Source organism: Doryrhamphus excisus, linkage group LG3 (genome assembly GCF_037039965.1).
Source record: "Doryrhamphus excisus strain RoL-2023G ecotype Guam linkage group LG3, RoL_Dexc_Guam_v1.1, whole genome shotgun sequence".
Lineage (NCBI taxonomy): Eukaryota > Metazoa > Chordata > Actinopteri > Syngnathiformes > Syngnathidae > Doryrhamphus > Doryrhamphus excisus.
The window spans coordinates 20,830,420-20,852,150 of NC_136359.1; the positions used below are offsets into that span (position 1 = coordinate 20,830,420).

The following is a 21,731-nucleotide window of genomic DNA, read 5'->3' on the forward strand; positions in this document are numbered from 1 at the left end:
TTCCAGCTGTATTTCTTTGGATTTCCAAAAAGTCTGTTTTGATATATTCCAGTGGGCCCACCCACTCCACTGTAATTCGCCAACTGAGCTTGTACAGCTCGCTGCGATTGGTCCACTAAGCTTGTACAGCTAACAGCTTGTAACCATGCACAATATAAGCAAGTCCGGCTTGTTGTGATGTCACAGTGAGCCAAGGTCAGAGCCATGCTAAACTTCTTTCTGGGCTCACTTCCAAATGTGCAAACCTCATTATCTGAAAGTTTGGTAACATTTAACACGATAATAAACATTGTAACATTAATAGGTTAGAAAAGTGGAAATGGCATAATCAATTCCCTTTATGAATTAGACTATTTTGGTTTCACTTGGAGCATGTTTGGGGGGATGAAATATAGTCATATGCATTTCTTATGATTTTTGTATCCAGTTGTTGATTGGATGTGAATAGATGCTGTGGTGCATATCCAAGCATGTGCGTTGTGTTTTGTAGCCAATCGACTGGAAGCTTCCTCTTGCCCCATTCGCTTGCCATACACGTGCACCACACACGCGCACTCACACAGCAGGTGCTGCTCAACTTATCCCGAGCAGGAGAAAACGAAATGATGTCGACGATCAACCCAGATCCGCAGCAATGAGCTCCTCTTTTCCTAAATCCGACTCCACAACATCATTGCTGAAATCTTCCTCGAGAAGATCCACGCACGTCCACGAACGTACGGCGGAGAGCCGGAGAAGTCACCACCAGCACCATCACCACCGTCCCGCTGTCCACAGCAACGGTACCGCCGAGGAGGCTTGCCTGACGGCGGACAGTGACGTGAGTGCTCGTAGACCTCTATGCCACCCAGCGCTCATCGGCAACCAGGACGGAGGTGAATCCACGCGGATCAAGCGCCGATCACACGCACCTGACAGTCGGGACACCTCCGAGCTTCACGGTGAGGCCGTCCGTGCTGTGCGGGAGCGTGGCACACACCGACACCACCACCGCAGGAAGCACACCCGCGAGGAGCGACAACCGGCAGCAGGTCCCGCCGAACCTGAGCCTCCACGCCGTTGCCGAGCTCGCCCTTTTCCCAGAGCGTCTTCTCTTTCGGACAGCCACGACGACAGGACTCCACTTTGCGAGCCGCGGGACCAGAAGCGGGCCGGTGTGGCTAAACGAGGCGGCCAGGCCAGTACTTCCCCTCCGTCCGCATGCTCTCCTGTGCCGCTGTCCAGCACCTCCTCTCGGCGCTCCCGGAGGTCCAGCGCTGCTTCTTCTGCATCGGATGTAAACTTACGTACTATCCTAAATTCACTGTTTGGCCAGGTAAGATTTGTTGTACATAGAAGAATTCATTATAAAACACATAAATCTTATGTGAGTGTGAATGGTTGTTTGGCTATATGTGCCTTGTGATTGGCTGGCGACCAGTCCAGTCCCAAAGAAAGCTGGGATAGGCTCCAGCACTCCTGCGACCCTTGTGAGGATGTGGTAGTGTGGAAGTGGTAGAAAATGAATGAATGACACCTAAATCTTGTCCCACTCAACTAAACAACATTTTTAGAATCTGCTAACAAACAGGAAGCAAGGGTTGTTTAAAAATAAGAAAAACGTAAGAAACCACATACAGTTGGTAGAGAAATTATTTTTTTCAGATTCAAATGTACAGTATTAACAGTTATTTAACCTTTAACATGAACATTAATGAAACTTAATAATTTTACCCAATTAGCAAGTTAGCATCGTACTCGGTTCCATCTGGGAGCAGCGTCGTAACTTTAACAACATGTTTAATGAGATGCTTTATCTTGACGTGTATTTTCCGTTTTATTCCAAATTTATTTCCTGCATTTATTTGTACCCAGCGTCATAAGCCTTTAGCTTCATTGCTAATCCAAAGCAAAACAGGGCGGGGTAACAGTATGGGTGGGGCAAAATCATGTTAGTTGTGTCCGGTGTGCATACAGCTTTAAGCTGTCATTTCAACATTAAACTTTGGTATCAAGGTGGGGGGCCTCAAACTAGCGAGTTTGAGACCCCTGGTGTATACTATGCCGAAGTACGTCTTTGCCATGTTAAAATGCAACAAACAAATGACCCTTCAGTGTTTCCCAGCCTTTACTGTGCCAAGGTACATATATTATGTCTCAAAATGTACAAACACAGATTAACTATGTACCTAAAAAAAAAAAAAAAAAATTATGTACCTTCTGTCATCTTGTAGAAAAACATTTATTTGTTCTGCTTGTCATTCCCGTATAGGCCGCTAGCATCGCGACATGAACAAATGTACATTTTTTGTAATAGATAAACAATCTGATCATTTCCAGTGTCAGACAATACACTAATTGGTTGGCAATTAGTTGCATTAGTCTATACATTACTCCCCTACACCTTAAGAGCTGCTGGTTGAGATCCTTGGCGTTTCACCAACTGCCAAACACGCTTGAGCTTCTGTTGGTAGTGATGTGCGTCCACAGGATAAATCCTGGAATGACCACTACAACAAGTACACGTTTTTTGATGTAATTATATACAAATATACAGATACAGAGTTTATTTCCATATCCTGTTTGCCATTTGTTCCCATTGTTGAACAGAGTATAGGAAATACTTCTCCTAGAAATGTGTTTCTTATATAATATATCCTCCTACAGACATTGTCAGCAAGACAGTCCTTTTTTAGTGAAGTGGATTGTGCTGATGCACATGAAATATTCCAGTTGAGGTGCAATTCTCTGATGTGCTAATGTGGCCAAATTTAACTCGCTGCATCATTTATTGGGCGCTACGTCTGTGATTGCAGACAACTGAGCTCCATATTTATTTGGACACATTCATGCTCACGGTGCTTCTGTCTGGTTTTGCGACATATATATACTTTATATATATATATCCTGCATACATTCAAGTCATTGTTTTGGGTATATAACGATATTAATGTGGGATTTCATGTTGGGTTGTATGAAGCTAAATGCACCATAAAATCTGGACAAAATTAGTGATATAAATACGGTTATTTGGAAAAAGACACATGTTATTCATTGGGGATTCAAGTGATTGATGCCTCGGTATTCATAGGAAGAAAGCATTCCACGAATAAAACCACCATTCAAAGAGTGAGGCTTTGTGTGACCTGAAAAATGGTCTTTGTTGAAACAGCAAGATAGTAAGGAGGTCAAAAAGAGACACAAATGCGCTCCATATGTTTTTCAATGATAAAGCACTATTATTTAAACAGATACAAGTACTGTTGTCACACTGGTCTGAATGTGCTCCTCGACAGTGATGTGTGTCTGCTGTAGGTCAGAGTGACCTTGTCTCTGCGAAGGGCAGAGGATGACATGGAGGTGGGTTAGCCAACCAGTGTTAAATATATTAAATATTGCACAATGCAACAGATGACTGCACCAAATATAGATTGGGAGAGTCAGGTAAACAGTATATTCCTGTATTTTTAATCAAAAATGTTTTTATATTTGTGGGAAAACCCGTGCTTATATTGATCATATTCACACCATTCATTGGTGCCTTCCTAAGTAACACACATGGACCAGTGGTCTCCAATGTTTTTGCAAAACAATTTTATACAAATTTATAACCCGCAAGCCATGCTGGAAATCGCACACGCACCCTTAACCAACATGAAGTTACCCAGTATGCCTTGCAGGTTATATACATAGTATAGAATAGTATTTTATTGTGTGTAACCATTTATGTTAATACTCACATTGCCCATGCAGTTACATTAGCCTCGTTTACATGAGGAGTTTTTCTCTTTCCGAATGACCTTTCCAAAAGCAATGGTATACATGGAAAGGAATATTCCAACTGCGTGTCTACATGCGCCGCTATAATCAACCAGAATAGTCAATGGGGCATGCGCAGTAAAGCGTAAACACCAACATCACGTGATACTCACTTCCTCGAGTTTTTCTTTCACTTGTTGGAATAACTCCGTATTGCCAGTTTTTCCTTCGTTCAGTCTTGAAATTTAGTTTGAATCAAAAACAAACTTTCCGCAGCAGTCCAGTGCCGATTGCTCACCTCCATTTTTTTAAATGGAAGAACGTCTGGAGCTGCGTGTTACGTCATATCTCAGCATTCGCTGAAAGAACGCACCCGGGAACAGGAAAAGATAAAGTTCAATCTTGCTAATATTTTATAATTAAGCTCGGCACATGTTTTATATAGATATGTATTTTCTTTTTGAATAAAAGCGGACTTGTGAATGGCGTATAGAAGGGTTTAGATTCTGTTCCACAGATGGCGCTAATGCACACCATAGCTGCTTGCCAACCGCCAATAAACAACAGAAGAAGAAAAACACCACGAAGAAGAACGCAGTCTGACAACTTTCCGATTGAGCGGGAACAAGATGCCTCAATCGGATTGGGGAAAGGAATATTCCACCCCTGTGAATCCCATTATATATTCATTCGGATTGGCACTTTTCTTTCGGAATGAGATGTATACAAAGGTTACATTCTTTCCTTTTGAGCAAATAACCCGAATGGAATTGGAATATTTGGGTCCATGTAAACGTGGCTATTGTGTATACCACGCATTGTGTGCTATTTTAGGTGTGTGCTCATTTTGGTTGCACCGTGAGTGAGTTGTTTAGGGTTATAGATTATTTCCTGTTGGTTTTTATAGTTGTCACAATTACATGTGGATGCGCCGTAACACCCTTGAAAATTGAAGATTTTTCAAAGATGATCTGTCAATTGCAGCATTGTTGACAAGTCAGAATCTAGTAATCAAGCAATTTTTGTTTCCATGTGAATCAGTACCAAGTTGTCTACAGCTCGGTCTGTGTGACAGGTGGATGAAAACGCTTGCAAGTATTGGATCACCGCCCCTTTAATAGGGCGTATTCCTGTGTCCTTCCTCTCTACTTTCCTCTTTTATAGTTTCTCTGGCTTACTTCTGGCATCACATTCTCATTAGTTTCAGTCGTACAGTTTCTATATAGGAACCAGTTTTTCAGTCCTCATGGGTCTTATTGAAACTAGAATTTGCACTCCTCTCAAAAGCCAAGCTGCAAACCTTGCAGAGAAAAGGTCTTCTTGGTCGTTTTTAATGCCGATTTTTTCCCTTGGAATTGGCAACTGCTTAGATTCAGACCTCACAATGGTAAGATTATGTTTCAACCTCATATTATTGCATCCTATCCCGCCTTTCTCACTTGTTTGTTTAAAATTGGAAGTATACCTGAAACTTCACAGACTTCCATGTACTGTAGCTAAGAGATTAAGATTAAGATATGCCTTTATTCGTCCCTCAGAGTACAGAGTCAGTTAAGCAGTACAAAATACACAATATAGAAAAATAAACAATATAAACAACCCAAGTATTAACAAAATCAACAGTTTTTCCCAGAGTTATATACAATACAGTATGTAGATAATATGAAACGAGATGAGATATATAACCAGTCTATACACTGAGATCCTGTTAGAGAGTTAATATGAGGCATTATGGAAAATACTTCACATAGAACTTAGTATATTGCATTTAAAGCCCTTAATATTGCACATGGAGGTTGATCAGATATTGCACAGTGAATGGAGTCTGGAGTAACTATACTGACTATAAAAGCAAGTATTACACAGATGTACATAGTGGTGTACAATTTCTTGTTGACTGTTAGCTGACCTTATTGTGTTAGGAACGTCTTGTTTTTTTTGTTGTCGAGCACACACAGCCTTGCTTTATTTGGTTCTGAGCATGTTTACTGTTCCTGTGACAGTGTGCAGTTATACGGTGCCAGTCCGTACTACGTGTCAAGTAAACTGTTATGAATGATGAGTGGAAACTTGGCAGCATGCTTTTTTTATTGATGGTTTTTTAGCTTTTCATATTGTACATTCTCTCCGTCATACACGCTTGCACAACCCACTCACACTTCCGACAACAGAGTCCGATGGATACACTCATCTTTTATAATAATTCCATTGTGCTCCACCCCCCCCCCCCCCCCTTGTGAAAAGATGCTTATGGAAGGTGTTCTGTTATTAACAGTGGCACATAATGTTCTTTGTGAGCAACATGCTTGCACAAACAAATAATAATTCCCAGTAGCACTTGTATATACAGTATGTATTTCCCGAACATTTGTTTATTTTTTAGTTCCCCCTCCATAAACATTATAATGGGACTGTCTGTGTATCTTGTCGTTACAATCCCATTAGTTGATGTTATTTTAACTTCTTAACACGCAGCACAAGCACCACACATTGCGCATTATAGCACATTTGATCATCAATATTGTGGCAATGGCACACAAGAAGTGGTCAGAGACACTTGAAAAAAATATCAATATTTGGAAATTATGTCAACTGTACATCCTCCAAACCCAACACCACAGATAGACTACAGTCCTGTGAGAACTGTGTGGCCAAGAACGGGCAAGCGGAACACATAGAAATCAAACATGGATATAGTATTGTATTTCAGACACAGGTTCTACCTGTTTACAATAACTCTTTACGATGACCTACTTTTTCTTTCTTTCGCCTGTTTGATTGGCAGCAATCCAAAGCTATTTGTAGATTTGAACCATGACTTATCAAGTCATATTAAATATGTAATTATCAATACAATCCACTACATTCGCTTTAAGAGAGTGACCTTAAAAGTAGAAAAGTGAACAGTTTAAATCAGGGGTCTCAAACACGCAGCCCGCGGGCCACATGTGGCCCGCAGGACACTACTTTGAGGCCCTCGCCTTGATATGAAAGTTTAATGTTAGTTTGATATGGATGCTTTATGGTATCATGTGCCCAGAAAAAAGTATTACGTTTGATTAATGTTCATGTTAAAGGTTAAATAACTGTTAATAGTTATCCTCCCTATCCGTGTGGAAGTGGTACATTTTTGGCTATTTAAGTTTAAAGGAAATAACTTGAAGGCTACCGTTTAGGTCGCTAGCTCTCTAGTTTGCGAGTTAGCATGTGTCTCAAGACCCTGCAGTTGCGCAATATGTTGTAAATAAAAAAAGTATAAATGTGACTATAGTCGTGTTTTGTCATGTCTACAGGGCTCTAATAATGCTTTGTTCATTTTAATCTGAAAAAAATAATTTGTCTACCCACCGACTATATGTGGTTTCTTAAGTTTTTATTATTTGCAGTTTTATTATTATTATTATTATTATATTTATTTATTTACTGATTGATTGATTTTCCTTATTCTTGATTTATTTATTTATTTTTCATCTTATTTTGTGTAGAAAAATAAAAAGTAAGATATTTGAGAACATGTTTTATCAGAGCTTTTATTGTAGAAAATTGGAACCAAAGCAAAGTTTTTTTTAATTTTTTTGTTTTTAATAAATGCATTGGGGTTTTTTTTGTCTCACCCAGACCCGAGCCCCAGTGGCCCCCAAGTAAATTGAGTTTGAGACCCCTGGCTTAAATGATGTGCACTGCATCAACACATATATAAGGAACAATGAACAACTACACTACATGCACAATGTATATTATATAATAATACAGTAAATACTAAGACACAATTTTGTCTTATACTTGTCAACAATTATTGGATATCTTCTAACTTGCAAATACAGTGCCTACAGAAACACAAAGCAACATTTTGCTCATTCATTCCCCTTCTGTATCACTAATAACAAAAATAAGTATCCACAGTGGATCCAATAAGTGCTAACAGCGCTTCACATTTTCCACATTTTATCTGTCACTGAATGTGCTGATGCTTGATGGCCTGATCGTCATGGTCACAGTAAGTTGCTGATGATGCATTTTCGAATGTCTGCTTATGTTCCTTGGGTCCGTGGTGTCTTCGTTGTTTTCAGCTCCTTCAGTCGTCATGTCATTGGATCTGACGTCAACACACAATGTTGTGTTTAGACTCCTCGCTCTTCCTGCTGTTAACCCCTGAGGCTTCTGGGATATGTCTGCCTCTGTCTCTGCCCTTTAAAGGTTGCCTTTATTGTAAGCAACTGTTGGAAAAAAATAGAAACTCACATTTGTGTTCTTTTGTGAACATTGTAGTTATGGTATTGGATGCGGGTTACCTACTGTCTTCCATTTGGAATTTGACGTTTTATGGACAACAATGCCAATTTTTTCATGTGACATTATGATGTATTGATTATCATTTTATACCTTGACCATTGATTTATTGTGTTTTCTCACTAGGACAGAGAGCTACGTCCTGAGGAAATGGATGGTAAGTTTACTTCCTCAACAATCAGTCGCCAACAACAGTTTCTTGAGATCTGTTCCAAAAAGGCAGATGAAAAGAACATAAATTATATAAATCCAATTTCCGGAAATTCCTGTCTATGAGCTTTTTCTTAAACTTTGAACCCTGCAGTTATCTAATCCCATTACATCGCCTTTACTTCAAAACTAGCACTAGTTGTTTAAATATTTAAATATTGTGCTGCAGCTCTTTCTTTGGCAGGAGCCACTCACAAGCTGTCAGTGCACGCAATACAAGCTTGTCAACCCATCGGCGATCACAGGAAGTCATTCTACATATATACCAGCATCGCAACATAACAGTCTCAACAACAGTTAACTAACAGCACTAAATTAGTCACTCAACAACTTAACACCCAAAATGTGCTTATGCAAATATATGTTTCAATATGACTTTAAAATGTTTAAAGTTTTCCCATAAGGCATTGCTTCTGAGCAGCACATAGTATATTTGGGTGCTGCAATGATGTCAGCCTCCCTCTGGGCTTTGGGCTCCAGGTCCTCTGGCTTGGTGGGAAAACAATTAAAATGTTTTTTTTCATTTTATACACATATTGGTACATGTTTCTATATTTCTGAGGTATAATATCTCAGTGTTAGTTGCTGTGTGATGAATAGAATGTTATTTCTAAGGTGAAATTGTGAGTCAGACAGTAATAGTAATTATTGAGTAATTACCTTGTGCAGTTTCAAGTGGGTTGACAAGGTCCGGCTTATACACTGGCGTGGCTGATACACAGGAATTTATGTTGCATTCTTTCGTTTGTTTTCTATACCGCTTATCCTCACAAGGGTCACCCAAAAATACAAAAAAGTACATTTTGTAGAATATAATCATAGTTTTCATACAGAAACAATGACAAATAATTACAAATGACTAATGAAATTGGTGAATGAGTGGTTAGCTCATATGCCATACAGTCAGGAGATCAGGAAGATTCAAAGATTCCGTTTTCCTCACACATTCCAAAAACTGTTGGTGAAAACCAAATTTTATGAAAAGTAGTGTATGTGAAATCCAAAGTTTTACTGAATTTGAACACCTCAGTCTTTGCTTTACAGAGTTGCGGGATGCGTTTAAAGAGTTTGATAAGGACAAGGATGGATTTATCAGCTGTAAAGATCTTGGAAACTGCATGAGAACTATGGGATACATGCCCACCGAAATGGAGCTGATCGAACTGAGCCAGCAGATAAATATGAACCGTAAGAATCGACCTTGTGTTCTATAATTGCTTTGTCGTGGGTGCATTATAGTTGTGGTGATGATATGTTGGGATTTGTCTTCAGTGGGAGGCCATGTGGATTTTGAAGATTTTGTAGAGTTGATGGGTCCAAAACTCCTTGCCGAAACAGCAGACATGATAGGAATAAAAGAATTAAAAGATGCCTTCAGAGAGGTAAGAATTTTTCAGTTTGTTTGTTTTTGTCTGCTCAAGGATATACTTATTTTCAAGGATGTACTTATGTTCAAGGATATACTTATGTTCAAGGATAAACATATGTTCAAGGATATACATATGTTCAAGGATATACTTATATTCAAGGATATACTTATGTTTAAGGATATACATATGTTCAAGGATATACTTATGTTCAAGGATATACTTATTTTCAAGGATATGCATATGTTCAAGGATATACCTATGTTCAAGGATATACTTATGTTTAAGGATATACATATGTTCAAGGATATACTTATGTTCAAGGATATACTTATGTTTAAGGATATACATATGTTCAAGGATATACTTATGTTCAAGGATATACTTATTTTCAAGGATATGCATATGTTCAAGGATATACTTATGTTCAAGGATATACTTATGTTTAAGGATATACATATGTTCAAGGATATACTTATGTTCAAGGATATACTTATTTTCAAGGATATGCATATGTTCAAGGATATACTTATGTTCAAGGATATACATATGTTCAAGGATATACTTATGTTCAAGGATATACTTATGTTCAAGGATATATGTATGTTCTGCTAGTTTGACACAAATGGAGATGGTGCCATAAGTACATCTGAGCTACGGGATGCAATGCGTAAGCTTCTCGGCCATCAGGTAAGATTTCTTTCAAGTCTACAATATCATGGAGTCGTTTTCTGTGTAGGTTTGCTCCACTAACCTCTGCAGCCTGTTTCTAGGTGGGTTTAAATGAAGTGGAGGACATTCTACGGGAGGTTGATTTGAACGGGGACGGCCTTGTTGACTTTGAAGGTAAAACAAACAATTAGTGTGTGTACTGTACTGTGCAGTGAACACTCTGCTACAGCACATTAGTGTAGTACTATGAGCTACCCAAAGTGGTGCCCTAGGCAGGTTTTTCATTCACCTACATTTACAAAATTGGCTGCAGGAGATCATCAGGTGTGCCACTGGAATGGATCTAATTTCAGTCCGAAAGTTATTATTAATTTACTACAAATAGTACATATACTGTATCTTTGTTTGTCTATCTATGCCAGCGATGTAGTGTCGGGCAGAGCGATTAAAGCAGGGGTCTGAAACTCAATTTACCTGGGAGCCACTGGAGCTAGGGTCTGGGCAAGGCTGGGCCGCATCAGGTTTTCCAAAAAAAAAAACGCATTTATTAAAAACAGAAAAATATACAAACTTTTTCTGTGTTTTTGTTCCAATTTTAAGCTCTGATAAAACATTCCACTGTTCTCAAATATATAAATTTTTATTTTTCTGCACAAAATAAGATGAAAAATAAATAAACAAATCAAGAATAAAGAAAATCAATCAGTAATAAATAAATATAATAATAATAATAAAACGGCAAATAATAAAAACTTAAGAAACCACATATAGTTGGTGGGTAGACAAATTATTTTTTTCAGATTAAAATGAACAAAGCATTATTAGAGCCCTGTAGACATGACAAAACACGACTATAGTCACATTTATACTCTTTTTATTTACAACATATTGCACAACTGCAGGGTCTTGAGACACATGCTAACTCGCAGACTAGAGAGCTAGCGACCTAAACGGTAGCCTTCAAGTTATTTCCTTTAAACTTAAATAGCCAAAAACTTACCACTTCCACACGGATAGGGAGGATAACTATTAACAGTTATTTAACCTTTAACATGAACATTAATCAAATGTAATAATTTTTTCTGGGTACATGATACCATACAGCATCCATATCAAACTTGCGCGGGCCGCACTAACATTAAACTTTCATATCAAAGCGGGGGCCTCAAACTAGTGTCCTGTGGGCCACATTTGGCCCACGGGACGCGTTTTTGAGACCCCTGGATTAAAGGCTCTTCCACTAGATAGCAATTGGTACAAATGAATTGTTTTGACACAAAATGTTTCACGTGTAAATTATGTTCCTTGGCTCACCACAAGTTAGAAAACATTGGTGTAGTGTACTGCAGCTGCTCATGTGACCCTTCTCCTCTTTTTTTCACAGAGTTTGTACGCATGATGTCTCGTTAGGACCATAGAAAGATCAATCTTGAATGTGAAGCGTTGTCGCTTGCTGTGCTTGATCAAGTACAGCTACGATCTCTGAGCCATTCAAAAATTGACTGACACTGGAATTTCAGCCCCTTGAATGTTTTGGAATTTCAGTCAATAAGTGTTCTTCCTGAAAAGTCTCCAGTCCAACTGAGGCAGAACTTGCTGTAGCCTAGCTGATGATTGTAAATTTGTTTTTCTTGCACTTTAACTCTCACTCAGTAACTTCCTGGTGTCTTGTCACTTCTTCTACATGGTGACATGAAATGTCTAAAATGTTGCCTTCTATGTTAGACAATGTCGGAATGAGAGAAAAAATACAGTCGTCGATACAGGTTCTCACATTGTACACATTGTTAAGTGTCTGCTTGATGTGTGTTGATCCAAATGTGTTTGTGGGATGTCGTCTGTGTCACACTGGTGCTCCACCTGGGAGCCCATGTAGCAATACAACCATCTGTGATCTGTCACTGTGCCAGTAAGCGTCACCAAGACAATACAAGTGCAATACTGATGCCAATAATTATGTTATCCCTTCAAGTCTGACATCATAGGCAGTTAATTTCATTCTAAGACCAAATAGTAGTCATGCCAAAATGTTGTGTTGCTGCTGGATGTTCACAGTATCCGAGTGATACTGTTGTGGGGGTGCTGGAGCCTATCCCAGCTGTCTTTGGGCGAGAGGCGGGGTACACCGTGGACTGGTCGCCAGCCAATCACAGGGCCGTTCTAAGACCAGGGGTGTCCAAACCAAAGCAAAGCAATATTAGTATATAATGATATCACCCAAAGACAGCTGGGATAGGCTCCAGCATACAGTAAGCGGCATAGAAAATTGATGGATTAATTCATTCATTTTCTACCGCTTATCCTCAAGAGGGTCGCAGTCATGCTGGAGCCTATCCCAGCTGTCTTCGAGCGCCTCCCTGGTGAGGTGTTCCGGGCATGCCCAGCCAGGAAAATGCCCCGGGGCAGACCTAGGACACGCTGGAGGGATTATGTCTCACAGCTGGCCTGGGAACGCCTTGGTGTCCTCCCGGTGGAGTTGGAGGAGGTGGCCGGGGATCGGGAAGTCTGGGCTTCCCTACTAAGACTGCTGCCTCCGCGACCCGGACCCGAAAATGGATGGATGGATGGATGGGTGGACAGCTGAGATAGGCTCCAGCATGCAGTAAGCAGCATAGAAAATGGATGGATTAATTCATTCATTTTCTATCGCTTATCCTCAAGAGGGTCGCGGGCATGCTGGAGCCTATCCCAGCTGTCTTCGGGTGAGAGGCGGAGTACACTCTGGACTGGTCGCCAGCCAATCACAGGGCACATATAGACAAACAACCTGGATGGATGGATGACATATCTAATTAAAAATGTATTGCTTTTATTTTTACAATATGCCAAGAGCTAATACAAAGCAGGTTGCTTAATAAAAAAAAAGGCCCCCGGGCCACATTTTAGACATCCCTGACTAAGACCAATGTACTTCCTTTAAAGCTGAAATTTAGTGGACCGAAGTTCTTGTGGTTGTTGTCAGCACATGGCTAGAAGTCACATAGTTATCAGTCGAGCCGTGGTGTCATGTAATGTCGGAATGACATGTGTGAGCAGTCTTTACAGTGAATGTCAGTGTCAACATGATTGTACTTGTGCAAAAGTCTCTCAAGTCTGTGTTGTTGAAGCAAATTCTATGCATGCCAAAGAGAGAAGTGGATTCAATTCAGTATGCACATTTTGTCTTACATAGTCATAGACAACATACCTTGCCTAGTGCAGTCTACACAATAAAGTTGATTCAATTTCAGCTCCATTTGAACTTGTGATTGTGAGTTATCATACTGGTGTGAATGAATTTTCTTTGACAAAAAAAATCACTTTTGACTTTATTTCATCAGATCAGTGATGCCTCTTCCACCGAGGTCTGCATACTGAATCAATGGACATGGGAAGCCACTGTAGGCCTGTCAAATGGTTACAAATTTTACTCAAATTAATCACTGTTTTAAAATGAATTAATCATGATTAATAAGTATTAAATATGCCCTTATTTACTGCATTTTATGAACAAAAACATAAATGACAGGACTGAAAATGAAGTGAAAATGTCTGAATATGTACATAAAACACCGGTCTTTTTAATAGTGGCAGAACGTTTGAATCACACTTTAGCCTTGTTATTATGAGCCATGAAGCGTTGCATTCAAAGACACCATATAAGTTAAATCCAAATTGTATTTTGGGGATTTCCCAGCATATTTAATAAGAGTTATGCTAGTGAGTGATAAGAATATCCTCTTACTATTTCTCTTTCTTATTATTTATTTTTTTATTTTTATTTATTTATTTTGTTGTATTTAGATCACACATGCGCACATAATAAAGTCGTTGTGATCCTTAAATGCACCTCACAGTAGTGTTGTGTTGCTCTGGCGGACTGGAGACGTTTTTGTGAGTTGGAGATACATTTATGGTGTTGGAATTAAACCGTTGTTGTGTTTAGGTCAGAATAAAGTTATAAAAGAGTAACAGACTCTGTGGGTACACGATTCTGCCCTGGTCTGTCGTCATACCAAAGACAGGGTGTGCATGCTTTAATTAGGCTAAAGCCTGTAAGTCATTAATGAAATAAATCAGTTGGTGCACTATTTTTGACAGTCCTGTTAAAAAAAAACAGTGTATAAAATGGTTCCTTGCACATTCATGGTCTCACAAATATGCAGATTTTTTCCCCACATAAATTTCTCATAAAATAATAACTTTATTCCACAGAAAACCCATTTCATTCACTAGAAAGACCGAATTCTTCATCCATATATATATAGCAGCCTTTCGGGCGGTGGCAGTGTTTTCCTGCAGCATGAGTAACCACACGTCTTTTTGGCCAATCATAGCACTGCGATCCATGTTGACACAAAGTTTTTGGAAATTCACGTCAAGATTTGCCGGAGGGTATCAAGGGAGCGGACCCAGCCGGTTTCGCTGACACTGCAGCATACATGTACCACTGTTAGAAAGCCCACATTTTTTACATGTTTATGTCTTTAGGCTTCTCTGATATTGTTTTCTCATCAAGTCTCAAGATTTTGCACTTTGTTTGGCGGTCCTTTAATGCACCACAGTTTTATAATTAATATTGTAATAATCTGTGTGTGAAGCATATTGATGAGAGACAGGGATTGCAGCTGAATCTAAGGTAATAATTCAATTATATTGCAAATGTTGATCAGAAATTTGGAGGAAAACGTCTACATCAAACTAACAGGAGTATTTGCAATGGGATAGGGAGCAAGGTAGACATTTTTATGGCCGTCTCTCTTATGGGTGGATTTTCGCCATGTGCTGGAGGTCCCAGAATGTAACCCTACATAAAACCATGAACATGATACGTGCTATAGAAAATGCATGTATGTGTTGTTGTATTCTCCCCACAATTTAATGGTAACATCCTCTCCATCTATGAAAAATTGTGGAAGATACAGCGATATTCCAAAATAGATAGATAGATTCTAGGCTGTAATTAAGCATATTACAAAACATGTGTGATATCCATACAATCATGCAAGTTAGAATGACTCCAACTTGGAATACTTCAAATAAAATTGTGCGAGGCACTGCAACATGTCATTCGGAGAGACTTTGTACTGTATAAAGAAAGTGTAAGAATTGTTTACACAATATAATACTTTGTTCAAACATTATCCCTGTGTGGCAGTTGGCTGTAAATTTACAGGTTCATAAACCTAACACTTCTATTACACGTCCCTATGTTTGCTGAATTATAAGGATAGAGGGTATCGCCAAATATGTGTTTAATAAAGCAACATCGTGAGAAATCTGCCATCCATGGAGCTTATCAAGTGTCACCATAGTAACCGATTTCATCACTATAGTGTGTCCAACCCGGTAGTGTACCGTATGCGAGCTGCGTTGGACTCTCCTGATTGGACAAGCGCTCAACCATACAGGGTATTGAACCAGAAAACGGGGGCGTGGTGAATACTTATACAATACAATAATAAATATATCATTAATACAGTATTTACTGTGCATTTTTGGCAGTTTAATATTGATGAAATCAGCATCTTTTGGGGAATTAACGTGTTCTAGAAGAATATGTTGCCTAATACGTGCAGTGGTGAAACGTCATGCTGAATGACTGAGAAGGGCCTGATTGGTTCATATCCGGGAATACTGGATAATGTCATTGGTCAGAAAAGCAGTCACTCATTCACCGAGTTTGGTAGCACTGCAGCTAGCAGCCTGTGTGGATGCACACATTTTGAATGAAAGTCGTCAAGTGTGGCATGCAGAAACCTCTACCATCTGACAGCATATGAAAGCCGAAATTACTGTTCGCTTTATGTGTATTTAGGAGGACTTTATCACCATTGCTTGGCTTACACTTTCACAAAATTTATTCCTTCGCAAAACGAGAAGGTAAGTCATTTGAATTGTTAGCCGCACTCCAGTTGACCACGTATTTCTGGTTAGACAGGTATGTTAGCTAGCTAGCATAACTGGCGAATGTTACTGTGACTTAATTACTATTTCAATTGGAATACTTCCACATGTATTCTCGTATAAATTCCTTAGTTTTTTACTTTAAAATGTGTAATTGTTGCCTTTGTTGTCGTGTGCTTTTCGTGCTACCCCGTAAGGGCAATGCTAGCACATTGCCGGAGTCCCTCATATCATATTGCATGTCATCACGTCCAGCCTGCTAGCTCATGTGGAAATCATGCTAAATCGTGGTGTTACTAAGTTACTTGTGGCGAGGCTGCTCCCATGCAAAGTAAAACTACTGTATGATGCTGACGATGCTTGTCTCCGTTTCAAGGACCGGGCTGCGTGTGACTATGCAGCGGCTCGCGGCGCAGCTGTTCACCGGGCTGGTTGCAATGGTGATGTCGGTGCTGGTCGTGCAGTGTTGGGCAGACGGCGGCGGCCCCAACCTCGCCGAAAGGGTTATCTGGGCTGTCAATGCCGGAGGGGAATCGCATGTTGATGTGCACGGTATTCACTTCAAAAAGGACCCTTTAGAAGGAAAAGTCGGTAAAGGTGAGTATAGACAGACAGGCAGTTGAGAATAAAGCCAGGCGTAGTAGCATTTTCCCGAAGAAGTATCTGCATGGTCTAGCTTCTGCAAATGATAAAATAATGACGAGTCAGCAATACAGTGCATGGCAAGAGTAGAGCGCCGCCCACTTCTCAAGCATGCATGCATACATGCATGCTTGCAGAGAAGCAGGTGATGATATCATCAAATTGTCTGCTCCATAGCCAGAACAAGCTGCAGTGCAAACTCTGTCGTAGCTTGCCATTTGAGACAGAAGGGTTCTGTTTCAGTGAGTGCAGGAAAAGGTCAGGGTTTGCACAAGTGTAATGTGGTGTTTCAGTAGAGTCAAAACAGTTTTTCCCCAAGCTTAAATGTGATTTAAATTCCTCCTTGTAGCATCTGATTACGGCATGCGTCTGCCGATCCTTCGCTCCAGTCCCGAGGACCAAGTACTCTACCAGACAGAACGCTACAACGAAGACACTTTTGGATATGACATACCAATTCGGGATGAAGGCGACTATATACTAGTAATGAAGTATGCAGAAGTTTATTTTGCGCAGTCACAGCAAAAGGTATGGCAACAAAATGTAATTGCGCTAAAGTGAAACAAGCTATATATAGTTTTGATGTGGAGATTAACACAGACACTGTGGTTTTGCAGGTATTTGACGTCCGACTAAACGGCCATGTGGTTGTGAAGGACCTGGATATATTTGAGCGTGTGGGTCACAGTACTGCACATGATGAAATAGTGCCCTTCTCCATTAGACGGGGTAAGCTGAGTGTACAAGGAGAGGTGTCGACTTTCAACGGCAAGCTCACAGTTGAATTTGTAAAGGTGAGTTAAACACTAACCGCTACACTAAAAGTATCAGTTTACACGATACTACGCACAGAGAAGGGAAAGAAGTGTGTTCTTGTTTCAAAAGAACGGGTAAAATTTGGGAAAAAAAAACTTTTCCACCGAGGGCAGCATACTGAAAAATCAATTAATCAAAAAACAAATTACATTAAAATAAAAATAAAAAAAGCTACCAATGTTGTGCCAATATTGTTGGGACTCAATAACCGCAGACCTACGTTACCACTCTTGAGTTCATACACGGTAAGTCAGGGTTTCTCCAACCAGCTACCAGTAGCTCCAAACCACAAATGTTTATTCATTTATTATCAAGTCCTACTCCGACAAAATTAGGAAGTGGGGTTCGGTAGTTGTCCGGAAGTCCTCTGGAGCACTTGGGAGAGGGACCAATCACAGTGGAGTGGCTGTGCTCAGAGTCAGGCTGTGGATGGAATAAATTAAAGCAGACGGGTTTGGAAAGCCAAGGAATTGGATTAGGTGGATTAGGTGCAGATTCTGGAAGACCTAGAAAGCTTTCTGTGTGGGTCATTGTGTGTAGCTGCTTAATAGGAGTCCACAAGTTAGTACAAAGGACCGAGAATGAGCATTATAGATCCCATTTAAAACATGTTGCATCATCAAAAACATAAAAGACATACAAATGTCTTTGGTAGGAAATTAGTTTTTTTTTTAATATAATTTTGTGAAATAGATTTAAAAAAAATGTTATATATATTTAATGTTTATTTATATTTCTTTTTATTCATGTAATTTTTTTTGCCAATAACAAAAGACACCATAGCTTTAAGGTCAAACACAATCCATTCCAAAATGTTGATTGGCCTCCAATTTGCATAATTTGACTTAAGATGTTCCACTGTCAGATAGTGAGGAGCTTATATGTAATAATGAATAAATTGCAGTTCTGTGTTTACCACCGGACTGCAATATATTTGCGTTGGTGGGGGTGTTGTAATCACGTAATTGCCTATTTGTAAAGAGGCCATGACTCATTTGCAAAAAGGGAGTTTAAAAAAAAACATCAAAAGCAAAACAAATAATTTCTTTTAATGCCACAATCAAGACAGACTGTGAGTGCTTTTAGATGAGGGGAGCCGACAACAGCACTGCAAGGCACATATAGACAAACAACCATTCACACTCACATTCATACCTATGGACAATTTGGAGTCGCCAATTAACCTAGCATGGTTTTGGAATGTGGGAGGAAACCGGAGTACCCGGAGAAAACCCACGCATGCAAACTCCACACAGAGATGGCCGAGGGTGGAATTGAACTCGGGTCTCCTAGCTGTGTGGCCTGCGTGCTAACAACTTGTCCGCCATGCAGCCTGTGATATACATATTTTAAATAAATCTATTTTTAGACCTGTATTAGGAAGGTGACTTTTTGTCATTAGGGTCAAAAGTGTGAGTGAGTTTTAAGGCCATTCTAAAGTACCTCTTCTACAGTATGTAGTTATACTGTCTGCTTTATGCCGCTGGTCTTTTTTGTATTTCAGGGCTATTATGATAACCCCAAGGTCTGCGCTCTCTATGTGATGAAGGGAACACCAGAAGGTAGGTCTGTTAGGATGTCAAATCATTTGTAGGTTAGAGCTTAACTGGAGATGTGCCACTTAGCTGTTTCCACCAAGGTTTGACAGAATGTTAATGTTCTGATCATGGGATTACTGCTGTGTGTATATATATATATATATATATATGCTGTGTATATATGTGTATATATATATATATATGCTGTGTATATATCTATTTTTTTCCACCACACAAGTGTAGACTTTCACCTTTAAGTAAAGAGTTTGCCAGCATGTGTGAACACATTTCGTTTCCTGACGCTCGTGTTCTTTGCTGCTTGCCAGATATGCACACATTTTGGCAGTTTCAGGTTTTAAAACCTGGATTATGCTCCCGTGCCTAGACACCAATGTGCCCCCCCCCCATGTAAACCCAATTGCGTTGCATGACATGCACCTCTGGGGGAAAAAAAAAATCTAACCACACTGACCGTAAAGGCTGTGATTGGTTGGCTTGTAGTACATTACTTCCTGTTTGTGTACAGCCCACCTCTGTGAAGGCTTTCTCCTCCAATTTCAGGTCAACATTTACAACAAATAATATTGCAATAACACTCCCCTTGTCTTTTTATTTCCATGTCTGCTCACTATGAAGGAAGCGAACAAGCTAAATAGTCAAGGAGAGTCGGGTTGCCAGCATAGGTGTCCAAAGTGCAGCATATTTTCAACACACAGGCCACAGGACATTGTAGAAATAAAATTAAGCTAAAAAGAATAAACATTGCAAATGAGAAAAATAAAGTAAAAGGCATGAGAAAAAAACTGACACTTATACCTGTAATTCTACAGTATACTAGTATATAATTTATTATTTTTAAATAGTCCAGTTTGGTCGCCTGCTCTCAAGTTAAAACGAGCACAAGTGAAGGCAGTAGAGTATCTCCAGCATATTCATCCAAATATTAAAATGTCCGGTTTTGTTGCATATCTACCAGTGAATGGTATATTTGTGGCCGGCTGCCCCAAATGAATCTATGGGAAGCACTAACTGTAGAAAGGAAAGAAGGTTGCTGTCTTTATTACAGTATCAGTATCAAACATGACAAAGCGGTTTCCCTCATCCAAACCACACATGTGGTGTAATGTCCTTTCTTCCTGTCATCCCCAATATTTAATTGGGTTGGCTATTTTAGAACCCTTCGTAATGTTGCCATGTGTGTGGTACACATGGAAACATTACTGCTTGGTGGGAACAAGGTGTTTTTTTTTTCTTTCCTCTCACACTGCATTTCATGTAAATAGATGTACCAAAACTTCAGCCGCACCCTGGCTTGGAGAAACACGAGGAAGAGGACGACGATGGCGAGGTAGGAGATGATATCGGGAAGAAGAAGCTGCCCCCGGATTCCAAGCCCAGGGTCCAGTCGGGACCCAGAACACCGAACCCGTACGCAGCTGACAACAGCAGCTTAATGTTCCCCATCTTGGTGGCGTTTGGCGTCTTCATCCCTACGTTGTTCTGCCTCTGTCGGCTGTGAGAGACCAGAATACGGACATGGAGACTGTGACAGGTGAGGGGGGCGGGGAGGGTAGAAGCGTACACACAACGTGTAGGAAATAGCAACCACGGAGGACAATAAGACGAGGAGCCATGAAGTGTTGCCACATGGTATGGCGATGAGCCACAGAGAACGTGAATGTTTGCTGTCCACCTTCTGATGACCTTTTTGGAACAACCTTTGTCATTTTCATTTCATTTGATGAAGTCTTCAAAGGTGGGGGCTCAGCAAACACGGGATCGAGCATTATTTCCGTAACACTCCTCATTATCAAGGCACAGCAACAGGGTCCATATGAAATAAACCAAGAGATGAATTAAGGAAACGCGGCCACCATCTTCAGTTTTTTTTTTTCTCTTGACTCCTACGTCCATGTGCCATTGTCTTACTTAACGTGCCGTCATCTAATGAGTGCTGAACAGTAATTACAGCATGTCTTCATTATTATCATAATAATAATATTAAGGTTGGATCCACTTCAAAAATCCATGAAGAAAGACTATGCTCCTTTTGTTTCACCAAAGAATGTTAATCCAGCTTATGTTGCCTGATTTCATTTAAGCTCATCGAAAAAGATGTTCCAACGTTTTAGGCTCATGTCACTTTTTTTTTTTTCCTTTTATCGCATTTTTGACTTTGATTTGTGGACTGACGGCTGTTTTAATAGAATGAACCACGAGCATCTGTGCCAGTCTTACATCCCTAAAGTGGCTCTCATGTATTTACGACGAAAGAAGAAGCACAACATCACTGTTGCTTGAAAAACTAATGTTTACTCTTCATCTGTTCAATTCCCAGCAGCCTTTTTAAAAACCTGTTGTCTTAAAGCTTGTGTGTGATCTTTTTACCCCTTTTTTGGTTCAGCTGCCTTTTTTTTTTTTTTAATCTCTGATCCGGTTAACGACCTGAAAGTGTTTCACAGAGGTGACAAAAGCCGCCACAAATCATGTTGTGGATCCTTCCTTGCTTGTTTCACCTCATTTTTTTGGGATGATGTCATTTTTGTTTAATTTTACTTCTGAAAGGATGCAA

At 39.8% G+C, this 21,731-nt stretch overlaps 3 protein-coding genes across 4 annotated transcripts in view; all 3 read left to right on the forward strand.

Moving 5' to 3' along the window:
• lrrc75ba (leucine rich repeat containing 75Ba) overlaps positions 1 to 21,731 on the forward strand; it is a 72,927-nt gene that overhangs the window by 40,251 nt on the left and 10,945 nt on the right. The window lies entirely within an intron of this gene.
• cabp1a (calcium binding protein 1a) lies at positions 462 to 13,551 on the forward strand. Of its 2 annotated transcripts, none has more exons than XM_058071796.2 (7): positions 462 to 1,315; positions 8,155 to 8,185; positions 9,283 to 9,426; positions 9,511 to 9,620; positions 10,221 to 10,295; positions 10,379 to 10,451; positions 11,662 to 13,551. In XM_058071796.2, exons 1-7 carry the CDS (start codon positions 635 to 637, stop codon positions 11,685 to 11,687), a joined length of 1,140 nt encoding a protein of 379 aa, XP_057927779.2. In that variant the 5' UTR covers positions 462 to 634; the 3' UTR covers positions 11,688 to 13,551. The 2 variants fall into 2 exon arrangements, with proteins under 2 accessions (XP_057927779.2, XP_057927781.2); XM_058071798.2 differs by lacking the exon at positions 462 to 1,315 and adding an exon at positions 4,716 to 5,125 and having other exon boundaries at positions 11,662 to 13,550.
• Positions 15,946 to 21,030, forward strand: mlec (malectin). The gene is made up of 6 exons (XM_058070475.2): positions 15,946 to 16,139; positions 16,540 to 16,760; positions 17,155 to 17,333; positions 17,423 to 17,599; positions 19,126 to 19,183; positions 20,443 to 21,030. The coding sequence occupies exons 2-6, from the start codon at positions 16,559 to 16,561 to the stop codon at positions 20,676 to 20,678; spliced, it is 852 nt and encodes a 283-aa protein (XP_057926458.2). The 5' UTR covers positions 15,946 to 16,139; positions 16,540 to 16,558; the 3' UTR covers positions 20,679 to 21,030.

What these genes read in the sequence shown, in the direction of transcription:
- cabp1a (XM_058071796.2), top strand. Translation starts at nt 635, where the DNA reads ATGAGCTCCTCTTTTCCTAAATCCGACTCCACAACATCATTGCTGAAA. An exon ending in ACGTCCTGAGGAAATGGATG is followed by an intron (nt 8,186 to 9,282) that starts GTAAGTTTACTT and finishes TTTGCTTTACAG; the next exon opens with AGTTGCGGGATGCGTTTAAA. An exon ending in CCAGCAGATAAATATGAACC is followed by an intron (nt 9,427 to 9,510) that starts GTAAGAATCGAC and finishes ATTTGTCTTCAG; the next exon opens with TGGGAGGCCATGTGGATTTT.
- mlec (XM_058070475.2), top strand. Translation starts at nt 16,559, where the DNA reads ATGCAGCGGCTCGCGGCGCAGCTGTTCACCGGGCTGGTTGCAATGGTG. An exon ending in TTGCGCAGTCACAGCAAAAG is followed by an intron (nt 17,334 to 17,422) that starts GTATGGCAACAA and finishes GTGGTTTTGCAG; the next exon opens with GTATTTGACGTCCGACTAAA. An exon ending in GATGAAGGGAACACCAGAAG is followed by an intron (nt 19,184 to 20,442) that starts GTAGGTCTGTTA and finishes TCATGTAAATAG; the next exon opens with ATGTACCAAAACTTCAGCCG.